At 43.0% G+C, this 17822-nt stretch overlaps 4 protein-coding genes across 10 annotated transcripts; 2 read left to right on the top strand and 2 right to left on the bottom strand.

Moving 5' to 3' along the window:
* The first annotated feature begins 470 nt into the window (after nt 1–470).
* Nucleotides 471–2944, top strand: LOC117779318. 2 transcript variants are annotated; one of them, XM_034615401.1, is made up of 5 exons: nt 471–566; nt 963–1319; nt 1972–2085; nt 2174–2199; nt 2323–2944. In XM_034615401.1, exons 1-5 carry the CDS (start codon nt 515–517, stop codon nt 2464–2466), a joined length of 693 nt encoding a protein of 230 aa, XP_034471292.1. In that variant the 5' UTR covers nt 471–514; the 3' UTR covers nt 2467–2944. The 2 variants fall into 2 exon arrangements, with proteins under 2 accessions (XP_034471292.1, XP_034471291.1); XM_034615400.1 differs by having other exon boundaries at nt 2165–2199.
* Nucleotides 2945–4896: 1952 nt separating this feature from the next.
* Nucleotides 4897–8779, bottom strand: rbm4.3 (RNA binding motif protein 4.3). The gene is made up of 4 exons (XM_034615455.1): nt 8650–8779; nt 7549–7965; nt 6795–7447; nt 4897–6433 (listed from the first exon to the last, which is right to left on the bottom strand). The coding sequence occupies exons 2-3, from the start codon at nt 7955–7957 to the stop codon at nt 6816–6818; spliced, it is 1041 nt and encodes a 346-aa protein (XP_034471346.1). The 5' UTR covers nt 7958–7965; nt 8650–8779; the 3' UTR covers nt 4897–6433; nt 6795–6815.
* A 1705-nt stretch (nt 8780–10484) lies between these two features.
* tifa (TRAF interacting protein with forkhead associated domain) lies at nt 10485–11992 on the top strand. 2 transcript variants are annotated; one of them, XM_034615458.1, is made up of 2 exons: nt 10485–10625; nt 10737–11992. In XM_034615458.1, exon 2 carries the CDS (start codon nt 10798–10800, stop codon nt 11383–11385), a length of 588 nt encoding a protein of 195 aa, XP_034471349.1. In that variant the 5' UTR covers nt 10485–10625; nt 10737–10797; the 3' UTR covers nt 11386–11992. The 2 variants fall into 2 exon arrangements, with proteins under 2 accessions (XP_034471349.1, XP_034471350.1); XM_034615459.1 differs by having other exon boundaries at nt 10525–10625; nt 10781–11992.
* Nucleotides 11993–12869: 877 nt separating this feature from the next.
* Nucleotides 12870–17563, bottom strand: LOC117779358 (RNA-binding protein 4.1-like). Of its 5 annotated transcripts, none has more exons than XR_004616992.1 (7): nt 17473–17563; nt 16551–16975; nt 15822–16433; nt 14044–14137; nt 13537–13640; nt 13312–13463; nt 12870–13186 (listed from the first exon to the last, which is right to left on the bottom strand). XR_004616992.1 is itself a non-coding variant. In XM_034615456.1 (4 exons), exons 2-3 carry the CDS (start codon nt 16957–16959, stop codon nt 15844–15846), a joined length of 999 nt encoding a protein of 332 aa, XP_034471347.1. In that variant the 5' UTR covers nt 16960–16975; nt 17473–17563; the 3' UTR covers nt 14844–15517; nt 15822–15843. The 5 variants fall into 5 exon arrangements, 2 of the variants coding, with proteins under 2 accessions (XP_034471347.1, XP_034471348.1); XR_004616994.1 differs by having other exon boundaries at nt 16551–16989; nt 17473–17558; XR_004616993.1 differs by lacking the exon at nt 14044–14137.
* Nucleotides 17564–17822: the final 259 nt, after the last annotated feature.

Below are 17822 nucleotides of genomic sequence, written 5' to 3'. Positions count from 1 at the left end.
TAAAACTTATATAGATGTAAAAATCATTTATGATCATATGGTAGGAAAGTTGTCATCATGATGTCACTATGAAGCCAGAAAATGACGTCATATTTTGTGGTAACGTTTTAACTTTTGCAACCAGTAACAGTTGAGTCATATATATATATATTCTGAATCTTTTTTTTTCATTACGGACTATTTGACTGATTCTCGTAAATTAAAGACGTTTTTCTCACAATATAACAACTTTATTTTCATAAAGTTAAGACCTTTGCTCTCGACCATTTAAATGCAAGTTACTCTTAAACTGACACATCCCTATAAAAACTGTTTGGCAAATGGAAACCTTCTTGAGGAAATAAAAGTGTCACTTTTAGAAAGTGGATAATATATAATAAAATCCTCTGTAACATGCATCAAATACATGATGACAGTACTGTGTATTGTCAGCCTGTACCCGCCTCTTTACACTGAGACCACTTGTCTCTGAAACACAGATCAGTGACGAACATTACAGCAGTGCTGTCGCACCATGCGCACGACAATGAACTTCACCCTCCTGTCAGCTATACTCTGTATCCTCAGTAAGTAGATCTATTTTTCTCAATATATCAACAGCCAACTTTTATGATTTTTAATGGTTTAGATCTATTTTGTTGACTTAGTTATATTCTCTTTCATCCACTTTGTCATGAGGCCTCTATTACTCTTTTGCAGTATCTGTAGGACCTAGTGTTTAGACAAAACAGCGGTTAGCCTAAGACAGATAGAGAGACACTCCACAAATTGACTAATGCTATGTAGCCATCTTGACTTTGAAGGCGTATAATACTCCTTTCTCCCCCGATGCATCAGGTAAAATGACAATTAATACTTCTGACATCATCCGTCTCCAGAAAAAACTTCACCCTGCAAGATTTCCATTGCAACAACCTCTCCACTCAAACGGGGTCTGAATGTCAGAATCTTGTTTGTTTCAGGTTGGATCTCTGTCTCACGTTGTGAATTTCACGTTGTGGAGGTCCAGACCGGTGAAGAGGTCACGCTGCTGTGTACCAACTACACCAGTTCCCCAATTCACATATCATGGTTCAGACTGGAAAACGGATCCAACACCAGCCACATCTCCTCCATGCTCTCCCTTGACACAGGTGCATCGTACTTCGATGGGTTTGAAAAAGAAAAGTTCAGCATGACGTCCAACGTCAGTCACGTCTTTCTCCAAATCAAACAAGTGGATTTATTGGACTCTGGACTCTATATATGTGGCTATAACGTGGACAGAGACTCCAGAAACTTCCCAGCAGTTTACAGTGCAACGTATTTAAAGGTTAAAGGTAAGATCGCTGCAGAGTTTTGTCTGTGTTTTGTTATAGGGGAAATAGATTTTATGCCGTCTTGAAATAAGAGCTGGTCTGAACTAAATACACGACAGTTCCTGCAAAAAGAAGCCAGTGTCTTGATCGCCACCTGGTGGCTGGCTGCCATATAGGTCGTAAACTTTGACCCCTCCGTGTTAATGGATGGGACATGGAGCAAACTAAAAAGTTAAAATACACATCAAGTTTTATACAACGTTAGTAGTTGATGAGAAAAGTATTACATGTTTAGATCTAAAGAAATGTAATCTCTGCTGAAGCCTTTGTGATGATGTTAGCATTTGTCTGCACCATAGACTGTATAAAAAGATGGACGACGTGACAGCACCATGAAAGTTAGGCCAAAGCGTCTCAGTCGCTACCTGGTGGCTGGCTGCAACATAGGTCATAAACCCTGCCCCCTCCATGTTAGCAAATTGGACATGGACCAAAATAAGATAGATGGTTTCTGTCATTTGAGGTAGTTGTTATCACACTGATGTATGCTCAAGTGTTTTGTTATTTGTTATCTGATGCTGTAAAAACAAGGTGAAAAGTAGAAGTGGAGCTGCGTCGTCCATCTTTATATACAGTCTTTGTCTCAACGCACAAAAATGTATTTTTCTTGTAGAACAGTCTGATGAACATGCAAATCTGACCATCGAGATCCTCATGGGCGGTCTGATTATCGTCCTCATTATAATCATCATCGCTCTGGTTCTGAAAATCTGGAAACTTCATACAGGTATTTTATGTTTTTATTCCAACTTTGCCAATACAAAGCTCCCTGACTCCTGACCAGATGTATTGTTTCTGTCATTTAGCACATAAAGAGGCACAGGATCCACAACACAGTAAGGTAATCAAACTTGAACCATAGATTAACGTTGATCCAAGTCTTTCAGTCATCAAGTAGTGGTTTTATGTAATGCCACACAGACAGCTCAGGGTGATATAAGTCATTGAGTACTTCCATTTACAGAATGTGGGCTCTGATGACCTGAACTACGCAGGACTGAGTTTCCTTCCAAGAGCAGAGCGGAGCAGAAGGCCTGCTAGAGAGAGAGAGCCGGAGCCTAATGTTGTCTACGCCACCACCATGCACTCAAGAAACCACCGGAACTGAAGCTCAGAGAGGAACTGAGGCGTTGTCGTCAGTCTGCTTTTGGGCTTTTGTGCTGTTTGTGGATTGGAGGAGTTGCCATCACTGTGACAAGATGTTGTGAAAAATAATTGTGATATAATTTTAAATCTTACTTTAAGTGAAGTCTTTATCTTCTCATTGTACATGTGTATCTTGGTGCAAAAGTAAAACGGCAAAAGGCTGGAAAAGGTATTGATGACTGTCCAGAGTTTTGTTTTAGTCATGACCTCCGGGGGATGTCCGGAGAATGGGGACCGGACTTTCTGCAGTGTTTGCCTTTCATACATGAACAAAGCAGCAGGAGATTTCCCGCTCATATTGTATATCAAGCAGTATTGTTGTAATCGTAATCCATGATCAGCTGCCATCACGAACACGATCCACCACCACTATCTAACATCAGGGTCCCCCTTTACGATCACGATCCATCACCACGATCAGATGCCACCATGATCCACAATTTCAATTCGATTCAATTTTATTTGTATATCACCAAATCAGAATAGACATTATCTCCTGATCCTCCACCACTGTCAGGATCCACCATCACAATCCACAGGTCAACTTATAGTGAGATCCAGATGGAAGTCCGCAGTGCATCACTTGTTTGACAGGAAGTGACAGAACGGTCAAGGGTTAGGGTCAAAGGTTTGTCTGACTCTGACTTGTTCACTGCTACAGAGTCGTTTCTGAAACACATCGGCTGCTGCGTCAATATTGCTGCCATTTGCTTCAGCCCCTCGTCCACCCCAGCATCCACCTGTAGGCTCCGACGGGGGTTCTGAGTGTTTGCTCATCACTCCCATCATATCTATGTAATCATATCTGGGGGAGTGATTAAGTTGGAGCCTATAGACGCCAAACAATAACCTGTTCTACTGCTGCAATAAACATTTGAACGCGAGTTGTCTGACAGAGCTTCATTTAATCCCCTGCGTGTCTAAAACATTGCACATCTGCCACAACCACAGGACGACTGGCCTTCAACTCGATGCACCATAACCACAAACAACAATGCCTTGGTGTTTCCATGCAGTGACATCAATGGCCCCACCACAGCAGCGTTCTAATTCAGTGAGCTTAGCTTAACTTCTGATTTTATCTTGACTTCACTTAAATTATCTTAACTGTTCTTATAACTTAAATTATCTGACCTAACTTAACTCAACTTCTTATCCTGAGTTAAATAATCTTAACTTATCTTATCTTCTTATAACTTAAATTATCTGGACACAACTTAACTCAACTTCTTATCTTAACTTATATCTTAACTTCTTGCCTTTGTCTTATGACTGCAACATTTCAATAATTTAGTCTGTGCAGTTAATTCTCATGTTTCTCTATTTTCCTCTGTCTGACAAACTAGATGTGGTGTATAATTGGTGTTTGGTGGAAGTGGAGCCAGCAAAGACACTGAAGACTGTCCAGAGTCTCTCATAGTGAGTTCGATGGAGGACTGCAGCAGTGGAGATATTAGAGTGAATCAGGGTTTCTTCACTTGTTTGACAGGAAGAGACCAGCACTGTGTGGTCACAGCTTAGATGTGTGGGCATGCACAAGCACTTAAACAGAGCTGTAGACAACAGCTAAAAGTGAACAAGTTTCAACCACAGGAAGACAGGCCTGCAGCTCATAACCACACAACAGACATCCAATGTTTAAAAGACTTCTACTTTATCAGAAATGTATTTCACAAGAAATAGTTTTTAATGGAGATCTAATCTTCCCCATGCATTTCCTAATGTTTTGTCTAATTGTGTATTTCCATAAGGTCCAGAGTACACCTCAAGTCTGAAATTATGCAGAAGCATATAACATTTGCAACCAAAAATAATTCTTTAACTATTTCCCATGTTAATGCAGCATGCTCCCATAGAATTACACCAGAAGAGCCCACCTTAACTACAACTTTTACTGGGCCACTCCAAACTGCTGGGGAATTGGTAATTATTAGGAGTCTGCACTCCCTGCTGGCCATCAGCAGGATCTTTGGTTTTATCAAAGTGTTTTATTTGCGAGAAAACTAAATTTGTCCCTTTATTGTAGCATCATATATTATACAACAAAGTAGAAAACTACACTTTTCTAAACAAAAACGTTTGCAAAATGTGTATTTAGGCAAGTTCCTGAGCATCGGCTGTTGTTAAGACAATTATTTTTGAAAAACAAAAGTTGTATCTGGTATAATTTCAACAGTCCCAAGAAGAATCCAGTCTAAATTGTATTACTATTGGATTGAAGTACATACACACACCATCAACCTGGCCCTGGGGTAGAAATAATTCAACTGTTGAACTGGTGTTGAACTCTTGAGATATGAGAAAACTTTAACTGTATATAATGCAGTGCATTTGAGAAAATAACTACACAGTTTTAAATGGCAGAATATTATTTAAGACGGAGAACATGTTATTGTTGTAAATGTTTTATTCTTGCAGGTCAGAGTCTAAAAAGGTAATACAAAGCAGTAATATCAACTTCTCACCTTTATCCAGACTGTGAAATCAGTTAAGATAATAAGTAATTCCATTGCATTTGATTTCTTTCCTGATTTACAAAAGTTTCATCCATCAATCTGATTATGTCTGTAAAACAAAATGTATAAATCCTGATGCTGTCAAGTCCAAATCTCATCTCTAGTCCTGTTTAACCAAACCTAGCTGTCCTAAAAGCTACTCCAATTATCACCAGTGTTTGCCCAGGCAAACATTTGCCCCAAAAATAACTGATCCTCAAATCTGGAAGAAGGGCTGTCAATTAACTACAAATGTTGCTCAGAATTATATCCTAGCTAACACTGGCAATACAGAGCAGACTTGCAGCTGAATGGATGTTTGGGTGCAGGCAATGGGTAAAAGCACCAGGTGACACTACAGGGCCTGTAAATAATCCGTCTTCCTACTGCTACAATGCTCTGTAGTATACACAACAAGCCATATCTACCTAGAAAACAGTTACATGTGCTGACTGCCAAGTAGTCCTTAAAACCCTGGACTTACCTGTTGACTGTGAAGGTCTCCAGCAGCCTTTGAGGACATCTCCCCCACATTCAGAGGGAACTAGTCTCGCCTGTGGCTGGAGAGTTACCACTTCTTTGAACTTAAGCTAAAATGTTTCAGTTTTGGGCGCTGCGGTGGTGGTGGGGGGGGGGCGGCAAAGGTATAAAGGTACGCTGATCGATCAGATGACCAGAAAATTGATATTCCTTCATCTACGTGACGATTTTACTATACGTGATTTCTTCAGAAATTTACGGATGATCATGGCATTTGTATTTTTCGAAAGAGCCTTGGTGAGATTCGAATCATTTCAAGCGGTCACACTGATGTGTTTTAGCGCAGAGCATGATTTCATCGGTGAACAACATTACTGCACAAATCCGTTTTATTTGAAAAAAGGTCGACAGTGGACAGGTACATATGAACGCTTTTTTTTTAACTACACCGTTAGCTGTCACTTTCCACATGAGTCTTAGCAGTTTAGGTTTTCACAGGATCGCCACATAGAGATTTAGTTTTCGATGGAAAGATTTAAAATGATGGAACCAACGTGCAGACTAGATTAAATACCAAATATGATTCAGTTGAGTTTACAGTCACATGTATCGCCTAGAAACTGCTGCTGAAATGGTTCAGCTGTCTAAGGTTACAAACCACATCAGAACACTAATTATTCAAACGTAAAAATACAATAAAAAAAATTTACGCCTAACTCAGACGTCAAGCATTAAAAATACTACAGCACAATGACAAACTAAAACAATCAGGGGGGAAATACGAATGTAAAAGTTGTCCCAAATTAATTAAAACAAAAACAGACGTGGACGTCGGCAATTTGGTTCCTCCTGTGAGCATCTCAGGGGAATGTAACGCGCTCAGCCGCAGACAGGAAGTGGATAGAGTCACGTGCATCAGGAGGCGGCGAGTGGCGACGCAGGCGAACGACGATCCTGGAAAAAGAGCAAATGACACAGATGAACTGTCTGTAAATGTGGATGTGAAGCCTGTTCCATCGTAATAACCTGCGTGCTGTCTTTTCTCAAGATCTGTCTCGTGACCCTTTCTTCAGCCACCCAGATGGCAGACTGGGGCGTCGGCCTTTGTCGGACTAAGCCACACATTAAAAACAGGTATTAGCTAAAAGTTAGCACACAGATGTGCATTATCAACTAATTTACAACTTCGTACGCTTGCTTTTTCCACAAGATCTTGAGCGTGTCGGACAGGTCACAGGCTGCCCCTGCCTGTACAGAGACGAAGTGCATTTTCAGGAAAGAAATGACCACCAATCTACCTCAGACCTATTCTCACCTTCACATGTCGGGGCCTTGCTTAATAAGCGTAGCGTGCAGGCGGTGGCGGGGGTAGCCGCTCCGCGTAGGGGTCCCGGGCACGTGGACCTCCGTATGCCGGGACGCGGGGAACCGGAGAGAGCCGGGAGCGCTCGTAGGAGTAGCCATTACTGGCAGGAGGCATTGGCGCATTAGGTGCTCTCCTCAGGGGGCTGCGATCTCGGGCGTAGTACGAGGATGGAGGAGGCGGGAGGGGCCGACGCTCGTACGGGTCAAGCGACGGGGTCATAAGACGGTCTCGGACGACGGCTGAGGGGGGAGGGGGAGGAGGAGGGGCGCCGCCACGCTGATCCTCGTAGGAGGCGATGCCATACGGGCGGGCTCTGTACTTCTCATAGTAATCTACCACGCCATATCTTTCCCTCTCGCCATCGTACGGACGGTCGGGATAAACAGCTCGTCTAGGGGGAGGGGGCGGCAGAGGAGGGGCTGGGTAACCTGGGGGCATATGGCCGAGGCGACCTCTCATGTAGCCAGGTGGGGGAGGCTCATGCCTCTCGCCTGGATAGCGTGGGGGCCAGTAGCCACCTCTGTCTGGGGGAGGAGGGGGGTAGTCATCCTGTTCATCGTGTCTGGGACGGCTCTTGGAAATCTGGACATGGATGCGCTTGCCTAAAATATAAAAAAAAAAAATTGTATATAGAAAATAAATAATCAGAAGTAAAAATGGCCACAACTACATCGACTTGTATTACACGATGTTATTTGCGAACCTTGAAATTCGGTGTTGTCCAGTCCCTTGATGGCATCCATGGCCTCATCGGAGTTGGACATGTGTACAAAAGCAAAATTCTTGACAACAGCACACTCTGTGACCGTGCCGTACTCTTCGAAGAGAGCGCGGAGCTCGTCGTCAGCTCCCTTCTCTACGTTCGCTACATGCAGCTTGACCGCCGCATGGTTCTTCCCGTGGCTGGCCTCCACGTTGATTGGCGTGCCATGAAGCTTATAGAGGTGCAGATTTTTGATGGCCTTGGTGGCCGACTTGCGGTCATCCATGTGGACGAAGGCGTAGTTCTTGATGATGGCACATTCTGTGACTGTGCCGTACTGGGTGAAGAGCGCCTTGATTTCTTCCTGGTCTGCCTCTCGGGGCAGATTCCCCACAAAGATTTTCACCATTGTTATACCTGTACCAAGGAAATTCAGAGGAAACCATATATATTTAAGAGTGAAGACATAACAACAACATAAAACTAATTAAAATTCAACACAATATTTGATTGCGTTCAACAGTATTAAAGGACGCGTGTCTACATCCTTTTCTTGGGACAGATTCCCCACAAATATGTTTACCTATATTGTAGACATGTGACATGGACATATAGAGAAAACTGTATATATCTATGGGTGAAGGGAAAAGTAAAACCTATTTAAATGGTAACGTGTTAACGGCTGAATCCAGTTTCACAGTATTAAAAAGACGCTTTGTTGATTGAACAGGCCTGTCTACTGCAAAATGGCTGACGACGTTAGCGCTAGCACAGCGCCACTGCACTCGATCCCCAATTTATCCTATTCATTTTTACATTACAACATTTATCAACATAAGTTGATGCTGTCAAAGCGTCGCGATGCTCGTATTTTAGCTAACCCAACGCAACCCCATGTCCTATTTAAGCACATTAGCTGGAGCTAGCTGTTAGCTTCGGTTAGCTCGCTGGACAAGCCACGCTGTGACACAAAGCGCCGCCGACCCGAAGCGAAGCAGCGGGACGGCGACCCCCTCCCCCGCCCAGTGTGTATCAGCGGGAAGTTATAAAAACAACGCGTTTCATTGAAGATATCAACACAGCGACGTTTACTTCTTTTACCTTTTCACCGGGAAGCCTCAACAAAGAGCTCGACCTCCTTTCCAGAGATTTCCTCAGACCAACTTCCGCTGAGCTTCGTTTTCCCACGAGCGGCCGCTTCCGGTTCTTATTAATCTTCGGCTGCGTGGTGCCCCCTCCCCGCTTCGCAACCACAACGCCCTCTGCCGTCTAGGAGGGCACAGTAATCAGCGTAGGTTCAGAGGTTATCATCGTTTTGTGCTTTATTTTATGTCTGCAAAACCAAACCAGTTTACATATTTATACCATATGCTGATTGTCCATGTGGCTGACAAATAAATTAATTGACCCCACGGTGTACCCATGACCCCTTCTAGTTCACTACTATAAATAATAAGTAATAAAGTTTAGTATTTTATAGAAACACACTTTTACATATGCCCAATATGTTTGCTTTTAGTTTAAAGTTACATTTTCCTCTATCTATCTATCTATCTATCTATTATTAATAATAATTCCTATTAACCACTGCAACCACTGGTAAGGATAACAGTTGGCATTTTACAAAACAGCACAAACATTTTAAGAATTGTAAGGCTAAGTAAATACATAAATAAAAGGTGAATAAATAGAAATAAATGACTGAAAATAAAGTACATAAAGTAAGGCCTTTTCACATTCAGAATTTAGTGACATCTAGTGGTGAAGTGTCATGTTGCAGCTGAATACCCCTCACCTCCCCCTCCCCTTCCAAACATGAGAGAGAACCTGTGGTAGCATTCAGTTGTCATAAAAACTCAAAAGGTTTGTCCAGTTGGGACTACTTTAAATATAAAGGGCCCATTCTAGGGTAAAGAAAACAATAATTTATACAATTTAGATGAAACACACTAGTGAAAATAGATCCCTTCCGCTAAATCTTAAACACTGGACCTTTAACACATCTCAGACATTTTGAATCAGAAGCATAAAAGATTTACAAATATAACTCGAACCACATATTCTTTTGTTGGAATGTAAACAAATAAAGAAAAGAAATACAATAATATGACTCAGTCTATTTCCTGGATTGATGTGTAACGGTTTAGTTTTACAGGCTTAGTTCCCCACAAAGGTAATACAAACTGCATGGTCAATAATATAGAAAAATAAGAAACATGACACCCTGTGGTGACTTTCTGTGGTGCTGCTTCAGATTGCATCATATCGGAATTTTTGGTGCTGTTGTGTTGCGTTCAAGTGCTTATCTTAAAGTTGTATGTTTGACAACTGAGATCCACTCATGAAAATGTAACCAGAAAAGTAAAAGAAAACAACCAATAGTAACATAGGTAAAACTCAGTCCAGTGAGGTTTCTCCTATTATGAGGGTAGTGGCATATGTGCAACAATTATTTTGAGTGATATCAGATAATCAGTTGATTATTTTTACAATAAGCAATTACTTTGGTAAACAGTTTCTCGTGTGTGCTTGCGTCTTCGGCTTGATTTTATTGTCTGACTAACTCTTAACAAATATAAACCAGAATAAATACATATTAACCGTCCGCATTCCCTGATTTAGTATTTTAATTAGTTTTTTGGGTGTGTTTTTATTCCCCTATTTATTTTTATAACGGAGATTTGATTTGTTTGTTTCATATTGTTTTTATGTTAATTTGATGTATTTGTACCTGTGCTTTTTATTTAAGAAGGGCTTTGTAACTTTGTTTCGAAAAGTGCGATGTTAATAACGGTACTGCTATTATTATTATTAACGTTTACAATGATATAAAAGACAAAAAAGGCAAAAATAGACATGAAAATTCCCTTTTCCTTTCGATTTACCACTACTTTACTTCTTCCACAAGAATTTAACAACAGTGAGAATATGCACTTGAATGCAACTTCCTTATTGGTGGGTCTTGTGAGAGGAGGCAGCATGAGCCTTCCTGTTTTCACTCAGAGCAGCAACACCATTTGTTAGTTCTCCTGAGAGCTGAGCGTAAGCTGGGAGGGAAAGCACCCATCAACATACAGGTAAGGCTTCTAACAGCAGGGATTTATGTATTTGTAACACTTTATTTTTGTTTGACTGAAAAAACATCAAATGTCACTGTGTTCTCATTAGTTTTCTGTCTTCTGTTCCAGTTGCCTTTAATCATCAAAGGTCAATCCTCAACTGATTTCCCCAGAAGCCTCTTTTTCCACCATGAATGTGTCCCAGACAATGGAGACAGAGGAGGATCTCCTGACTTGTCTCCACATAAAGTTGTACCACCCACAGCAGAGTTGCAGGGGCCTTTATGGGGCACTGCCTCTGGGGAAGAGGAGCAGACACTCGGCGGATGACCCTCTCAGGCTGGGCCGGGACGCCCAGGCCTGCACCTATGCCCTGGTCGACCCTCGGGTGTCCCGGAAACAGCTGGCCCTCTACGCCTACCGCACACCCCAGAGCCCGGACATGCTGTTCACCATCCAGAACCTGAGCCAGAAGGGGTGGCTGTCAGTGAACAGCTCTAGTCTGGGCCACCTGGAGAGGGCGGATCTCCCAGACAAGGCCCTGATCCGCTTCGGAGAGTATGAAGTCGAGATCATCCGTGAGTCCGGCGAGGCCAAGGGCAGCTTTGAGGTGGAGTTTGAGGTGCTGGCCGTGCCCCCATCCAGGGAGACGTGCATGTGTGCACCTAGTATGACACCTGTCATGGACACAGGCTCATGTGTGACGAATGGTTTCACTGCTGAGCTCACAGCACTGGGCCCCCTGGAGACTGATGAGACTCTCATGTATAATTCATGAGATATTGTAACCTGCTTTTACTTTATTGACTTACATTTGAAAGCAATGCAGATTGCTGTGTAGTTGTGTAGTTGTGACATTAGAAAATGTGCATGCTTGTATGTAATTCCTGTTTATGTGAAACTGTATGACTTTGCACCCTTTACTCCATGTCTACATATTAACAATTAAGCTGTGACTTTAATAACCCCTACTTTTTAAAAGTAAATGCATAGAAGCCTTTTTTCCTACATTTTCAACTTGAGCACAGTACATTTGTTTTTCAGTAATATACTTTCTGTGTATGTTGTTTTTAAATATTGAAAAGCAGCCACAGGTTTGAAATTTCAGGGAAAGTCCCAGTCTCACAATCACGAGGCATTTGAGGATTTTCCATCGATCCAAAATACCAAAGGGCCTGATAAACTGGTTTTTTCAAGATATGCTTGAGATCAAGTAAGTCAATCTTACCCTGAGCTCGGGTTGCAGTGCAAATCTGCTCTTCTACTTTGAGAAGAAAATTCTAGCACTGCACTTTTCTTTAATGAGTTTCACTGAGTGGAAGAAGTTTTCGAGTATTTGTTCATGTACTACAATATAAAATGAGTAAAATAACTTAAATTTCTGATCAATACATTGTCTCTCTTGAATTATTATTTGAGATTTCTACTAAACTGGGGTTTTCAGGCCATATTTTTATAGATCTTGACCTCTGACCTGAAGATCCAAATGTAATCATCTGGATTTACACTCCATAGTAATATCCCTAACCTGTCCCACCCACACACACACACCATTCAAATCACCTTACCCTAACATAAACCTAATTTCAACCCCAAACAGGCCTTTGCTTTAGATTGTCCAAAATGTCCTGACTCAAGGTCTATGCTCAAAAGCACACACACACACACACACACACACACACACACACACACACACACACACACACACACACACACACACACACACACACACACACACACACACACACACACACACACACACACACACACACACACACACACACACACACACACACACACACACACACACACACACACACACACACACACACACACACACACACACACACACACACACACTAGGAAGCAGTGCACAGTGGTAGCTTTTTATTTTCATACTTTGTAACCTCGAGCTACGAGTACAAATCTATTAAATAATAACAAAAAATTATTGTCAAATGGAAATCGGTAAAGATTTTCTTCTTTGTCTTGGAGAAACATTTGTTATTGTTGGTCAGCCTGCTTTTCCCTGCAATTTATTCGTTTGTTGAACTAATGCATCACATATACAGTCCGCTAAATTAAGAAATACAGTTCTACTTCTAATATAGGTTGATAAAAATAGACAGAAAAGGATGATTGTTGTGAGATGAGTTTCTTTGGGCAAAAATGTGTCAATACAGATCACTTCTGTCAGTGTCTCTAGTTGATGAATTGTAACATGACCAATTTACAGTTAACAAAACTGAACCCCAAACAAAATCAAGCTGCTCCGTCTTGAGCGTCCCTCGTTCTCAGCAGCGCCGTTTTCTCACCCCGTTCTCAGACGCTGTCCGAGTGGGTGGAGATTTTTACGGTGCGACCAGGACGAGGCTTGCCGTGGACCCCCGACCCTGGACAGTACAAGTCCAGCTCATTCACCCGTGGCAGGTTACAGTTGTCACGCACAGCCAAGAAATGTCCATGCAAGGCAGCTTCCCCCGGACTGTCCACTGTAGATGACTCCATCACCGTCGTCTGCACCGCTGTCACAGGAAGCTTCTTGGCCTGCTGTGTGGCCTCAGCTTTGGATGCAGACACTGCAACACAAATGTGCAAAACAAAAAATAAGAATTAGGGGGGAAAAAAAAGGTCATTTTGAACACCATTTGTTTTGTGTGATTGATATTTAATATAAATCATGATTATTTGTGTTGCTTGTTACTTTTATATTAAAATGTTGAAAGCCGAACGTTTCCCATGTGGTCACCAAGCCCGTTATTCTGGTGTTATCAGCTGATGCAGCCACACAGGTTCTCTTCCTCTTCTTCACTCCAGCTCACCAAGCACTGGACCGCACCGCACCTACTCCGCTTCCTGGAAAAAACAGTAGATCATTTAATGGAGGTTTGTAAAACACAGACTTCAAGGTGAACGTTTATTGCCTTACCTTTGACCACAGGATCGTCTCATCACGTAATGTGCAAAACCCATAAAGTTCAGTGAAATCACTTCAGGACACATTATAGTCGCCACACCTAGCAGAGAAAATCCCTGTGAACATAGACACAACGTCAGCAATCGCACTGACCACAGACAAAATAAGGCCGTTATAATATTTTAATAACCAATTAAAAATAAGTACCAGCTACATCTTGAATAATTCAAAACTGCACATTTTTTTTGTTTTAAAGCTGAAGCTCAAGCCTTTGTTCAACTAAAACCCCCCAAAAAAGTCAAATTGTTAGTGTATAAAAAATTATCAAATGTCACATTTTTAAATGAGGACTTTGTGTTCTAATATTTTGGCAAGATCAAAATTAGAAAATGTTTAATCAGTCCTTTGGGGGGGGATCCATTAATAAATCAATCACATTTTCCAGATTTCAAATATGCAACTTCACATTATTTAATGAATCCATGAACAATACATTGAGTAATAAATGTTAAATAGTACCGTTTGAACAATATCTCCCTCTTCGTCAGGGTGCAGGACATCTTCCGAGGAGGACTTACCCTGAGCGGGGATCTCCTGCATAGAGTCTAACAACCTACAAAGAGCACAGATACTAAGACACCAAGACTGCATGCAATTTGTGATACATGGAAGTCATGAATGTTGAGAGTGAAAGACGGGGGTGAAAAGTGTGTGTTGTGTGAACTCAGAGAAATGGAAGACGACAGAAAACATGGGCCGGCGCAAAGCTCTGTTAGTTGTTTTACTTCTACCGGCGTTATAATTTATTGTTTTGACTTCTACTTGCTGGGACTTAACACAGAAGCCGAATGATGCAGCATAAACTTTTTCGATGTAGCTTCAGGAGATTAAGGAAACGGAACATTTTAGTCGCTCGTAGGTTTGAGGAGCAGCGGACAGATTCCATCAGCTGTATTAAGAGAATTCAGAATCAAAGTCTGCTTTTTGTTCATATTCATGTTTTTAAACTGGCAATGACCAAAAACTGATCAATTGAGGCTCCGTCAACAACTTAATGTTTTCCTTCATTGGGTATTACAACACTGGTCGCTGAAGAGAACACGCATCATCACAGGGTTTCAGTGGAATTTATGTCGCACAAACTTTCCATCATTTTCACTGATGGGACAGAGAGAGCATCGTGTGACAAGCTGATGGCTCGAGGGTGCGGAGAATGAAACTGAAAGCGTGTTCGGAGTTAAAGCGCGTGGGTATCACTTGGTGCATCTGCTCTGCTATCGGCCTGCCCGGGGTGGAAGAATTTGACAGTTAATACGGCATTTTTGGTTTCAGTTGTTTATTAAAAAGCCTTCAAAAGAAAAGCAACTTGTAAAGTAAATAAAATCATACATAACGGTGCTATGATTCTATTTTCGCAAGAAAAGATGAACACAAAGTGTAAAAAAAGAACAAAAACACACTGAATCTTTTGATTTGTCATGCTAACATGTGTCGCAAATGTTTTAGATTATTGTACAGCCTGCCACACCAAGTATTATATTAAAGCACTTCTACGCTAAATTCTTTTAAACTAATTTTGATGACCATTTCGTGATCAACCACCTACATTAGTCTGATTACAATAATCTTCCCTTATTAAGAAATTATGTCACAGTTTCCCAGAGGCCTTATCCATTTAGAGAAATTGAAAGGCAAGAGTGTTTGCAGTATTGCGTCACACTGGAGTAGACTAAGCACCTTCCTATTCTGAAAAAACACTTTAAGGATTTGAACAGTGAAACAAGCAGAGAAACAGGAAAAAAAAAAGCATGAACAGCTCTGAAAAATACGTGAACTGTAGACATGGAATCGTATGTTTTTAAATACGGGGCTGTCCGCAATACAGTATCTTCCAGTAAGTCTCAGGTGAACGCAACGCAATCCGCCATAGAGGAGGGGGATGCATAGCGCCACGTGCATCAGCAGACAATGACGATCTTGTCATATTCTAAACCTGAAAAGAGAGCACACACCACATGTCAAGGAGCGCGTTTTACTCAGGGATCGCGCAAGACTGAAGTTTGATGCTAAAGCAGAAAATATTTTAAGACTCTACCAGCAATGTTTGATGGTTGTTTACTGAGTGGCTGCGCCAGATCTGCACGACTAAAGAGCTCTGCCCGATGGTGATGATTTTAGACGTGATTCTACCTTAATGTACGGATTGGGCTCCATTTATTTCTACATGCTGTCATTTGAAAAATCCCCCCCCCCCCCCAAGTATGTCATATATGTGAATAAAACACCCTCCCTCTCACCTTGTATTGTACTCTCTGGTGCCTAATAGCCCGCATAGCGAGGTTGTTGTGGTGGTGGCGGGGGAGGCGGTCTCTCCATGAAGGAGTCCCTGGGACGGGGAGCTGCATACATCGGAGAGAGCCGGGACCGCTCATAGGAGAACCCGTTACCTGCGGATGGAGCAGGGGGTGGGGGTGCTCGTCTGATGGGGCTTCGGTCTCTGGCCATGTAGGAGGGAGGAGCATATGGGGGCGGGCGCCGCTCATATGGATTGATAGGCCCCATTCCAAGACGTTCTCTGACCAGCGCCGAGGGAGGAGGCGGAGGAGGGGGGATGGGACGCCTGTCATCGTTGCCTATAGGACGGGCTCTGTATTTCTCATAGTAATCGACCACCCCGTAACCGTCCCGCTCATCATAGCCACGGTCGGGGTACGGCGCTCGTCTCGGGGGAGGGGGCGGCGGAGGCGGAGGAGGGTAAGCAGACATGCGCCCTCTGTAGGGAGGCTCGGGCCCCATGCTTGGGTAGCGTGGAGGAAAATAGCCTCCTCTGCCTGGCGGGGGTGGATAGGCCTCCTCCTCAGGTGGCCCTCTGGGTCTGCTTTTTGATATCTGAACATGAATGCGCTTTCCTGAGAGAGAGAGAGAGAGAGAGAGAGAGAGAGAGAGAGAGAAAAACACAGTATGCCTCAAAGCTAAACGGCAAAAAACAAACCACACGGACATGGTAGCACATCACGTCCACTTACCTTGAAATTCGGTGTTATCCAGACCTTTGATGGCATCCATGGCCTCATCCGAATTGGACATGTGCACAAAGGCAAAGTCCTTGATGATGGCAGACTCTGCGACCGTGCCGTACTCCTCGAAGAGGGTGCGGAGCTCCTCATCGAATCCCTTTTCGACATTGGCGACGTGGAGCTTCACCGGCCCCTGGTTCTTCCCCCTGCTGAGCTCCACATTGATGGGCCTGCCGTTCAGCTTGTAGAGGTGCAGCTCACGGATGGCCTTGGTGGCACACTTGCGGTCTTCCATGTGGACGAAAGCATAGTTCTTGTACTTGGCACATTCTGTCACTGTGCCGTACTGAGCGAACAGAGCCTCCACCTCCTCCTTCCCAGCATGCTGAGACAGGTTCCCGATGAAAATCTTCACCATGGCTGCTCCAGTGGACCTTCGCAAAAGGGGCTGAAGACAGAGAGGGGGGGGAGAGGGGGGGGGGGGGAGAGGGGGGCGTTAACACAGGCCACCGTGTAGTGTCAGAGAGAAACCACAGAGAGCAGATAGTGAGTGGATAACGTCATGATCAGGAAATAGAAACCGAAGGCTGAAGGCTGAAGGGCCACCACAACGAAACATCACTCAGTTGTGTCACTACAGGCCATGTTTACCTCGCTCTTATTCGGGTCAAAAACAGCTGACACAGACAAGACGTGGAGTCGAGAAACTTTTCTGTGTCTGTACTTCCTGGACCATTAGCGCAGCCGCTAGCCGGGCTCGGATCAGTTCAACGTCATCTGCTAGCGAGCTAACGTTAGCTAAACAGCCATTTTGTCGCCTGCGACCGAGCTAAACAAAGTTCAGTTCGGACACCGGGAGTCTCGCTAGCAGACGCGTAAAAACACAGCGTTGATATGAGCGAATCACACCATAAAACAGGAGAATACTCACTGGTAGTGGAAGGCGCCACCGCGGAGCGAAACCCCGGTACGACAAACAGGAAATACCGGCTGACGATATGCGCGCAGCCAGGGATCTGATTGGTGGATGGACGCGTCGGTTCGAAAATTCAGGATTGTGATTGGGCGAAGAGCGAGGGCGTTTCTCGACGAACCTGTTTCGTCAAAAGTTCGTCAGCAGTAGAAAACTAAATAAAATAGTTAAGCTTGTTCTGACAGGGAAGTGTATAAACACATTTATATCTAGAAAACAATAATAATAAAAATATATGTGCAATCTATTGCATTACTGCACACATAACTTCATAATAACTTCAAAGGCAACCAGCGAAATAATACAAT

Source organism: Hippoglossus hippoglossus, chromosome 18 (assembly GCF_009819705.1).
Source record: "Hippoglossus hippoglossus isolate fHipHip1 chromosome 18, fHipHip1.pri, whole genome shotgun sequence".
Classification (NCBI taxonomy): Eukaryota; Metazoa; Chordata; class Actinopteri; order Pleuronectiformes; family Pleuronectidae; genus Hippoglossus; species Hippoglossus hippoglossus.
The sequence above is the reverse complement of the archived record's forward strand: the minus strand, read 5'-3'. Positions and strand labels throughout refer to the sequence as shown.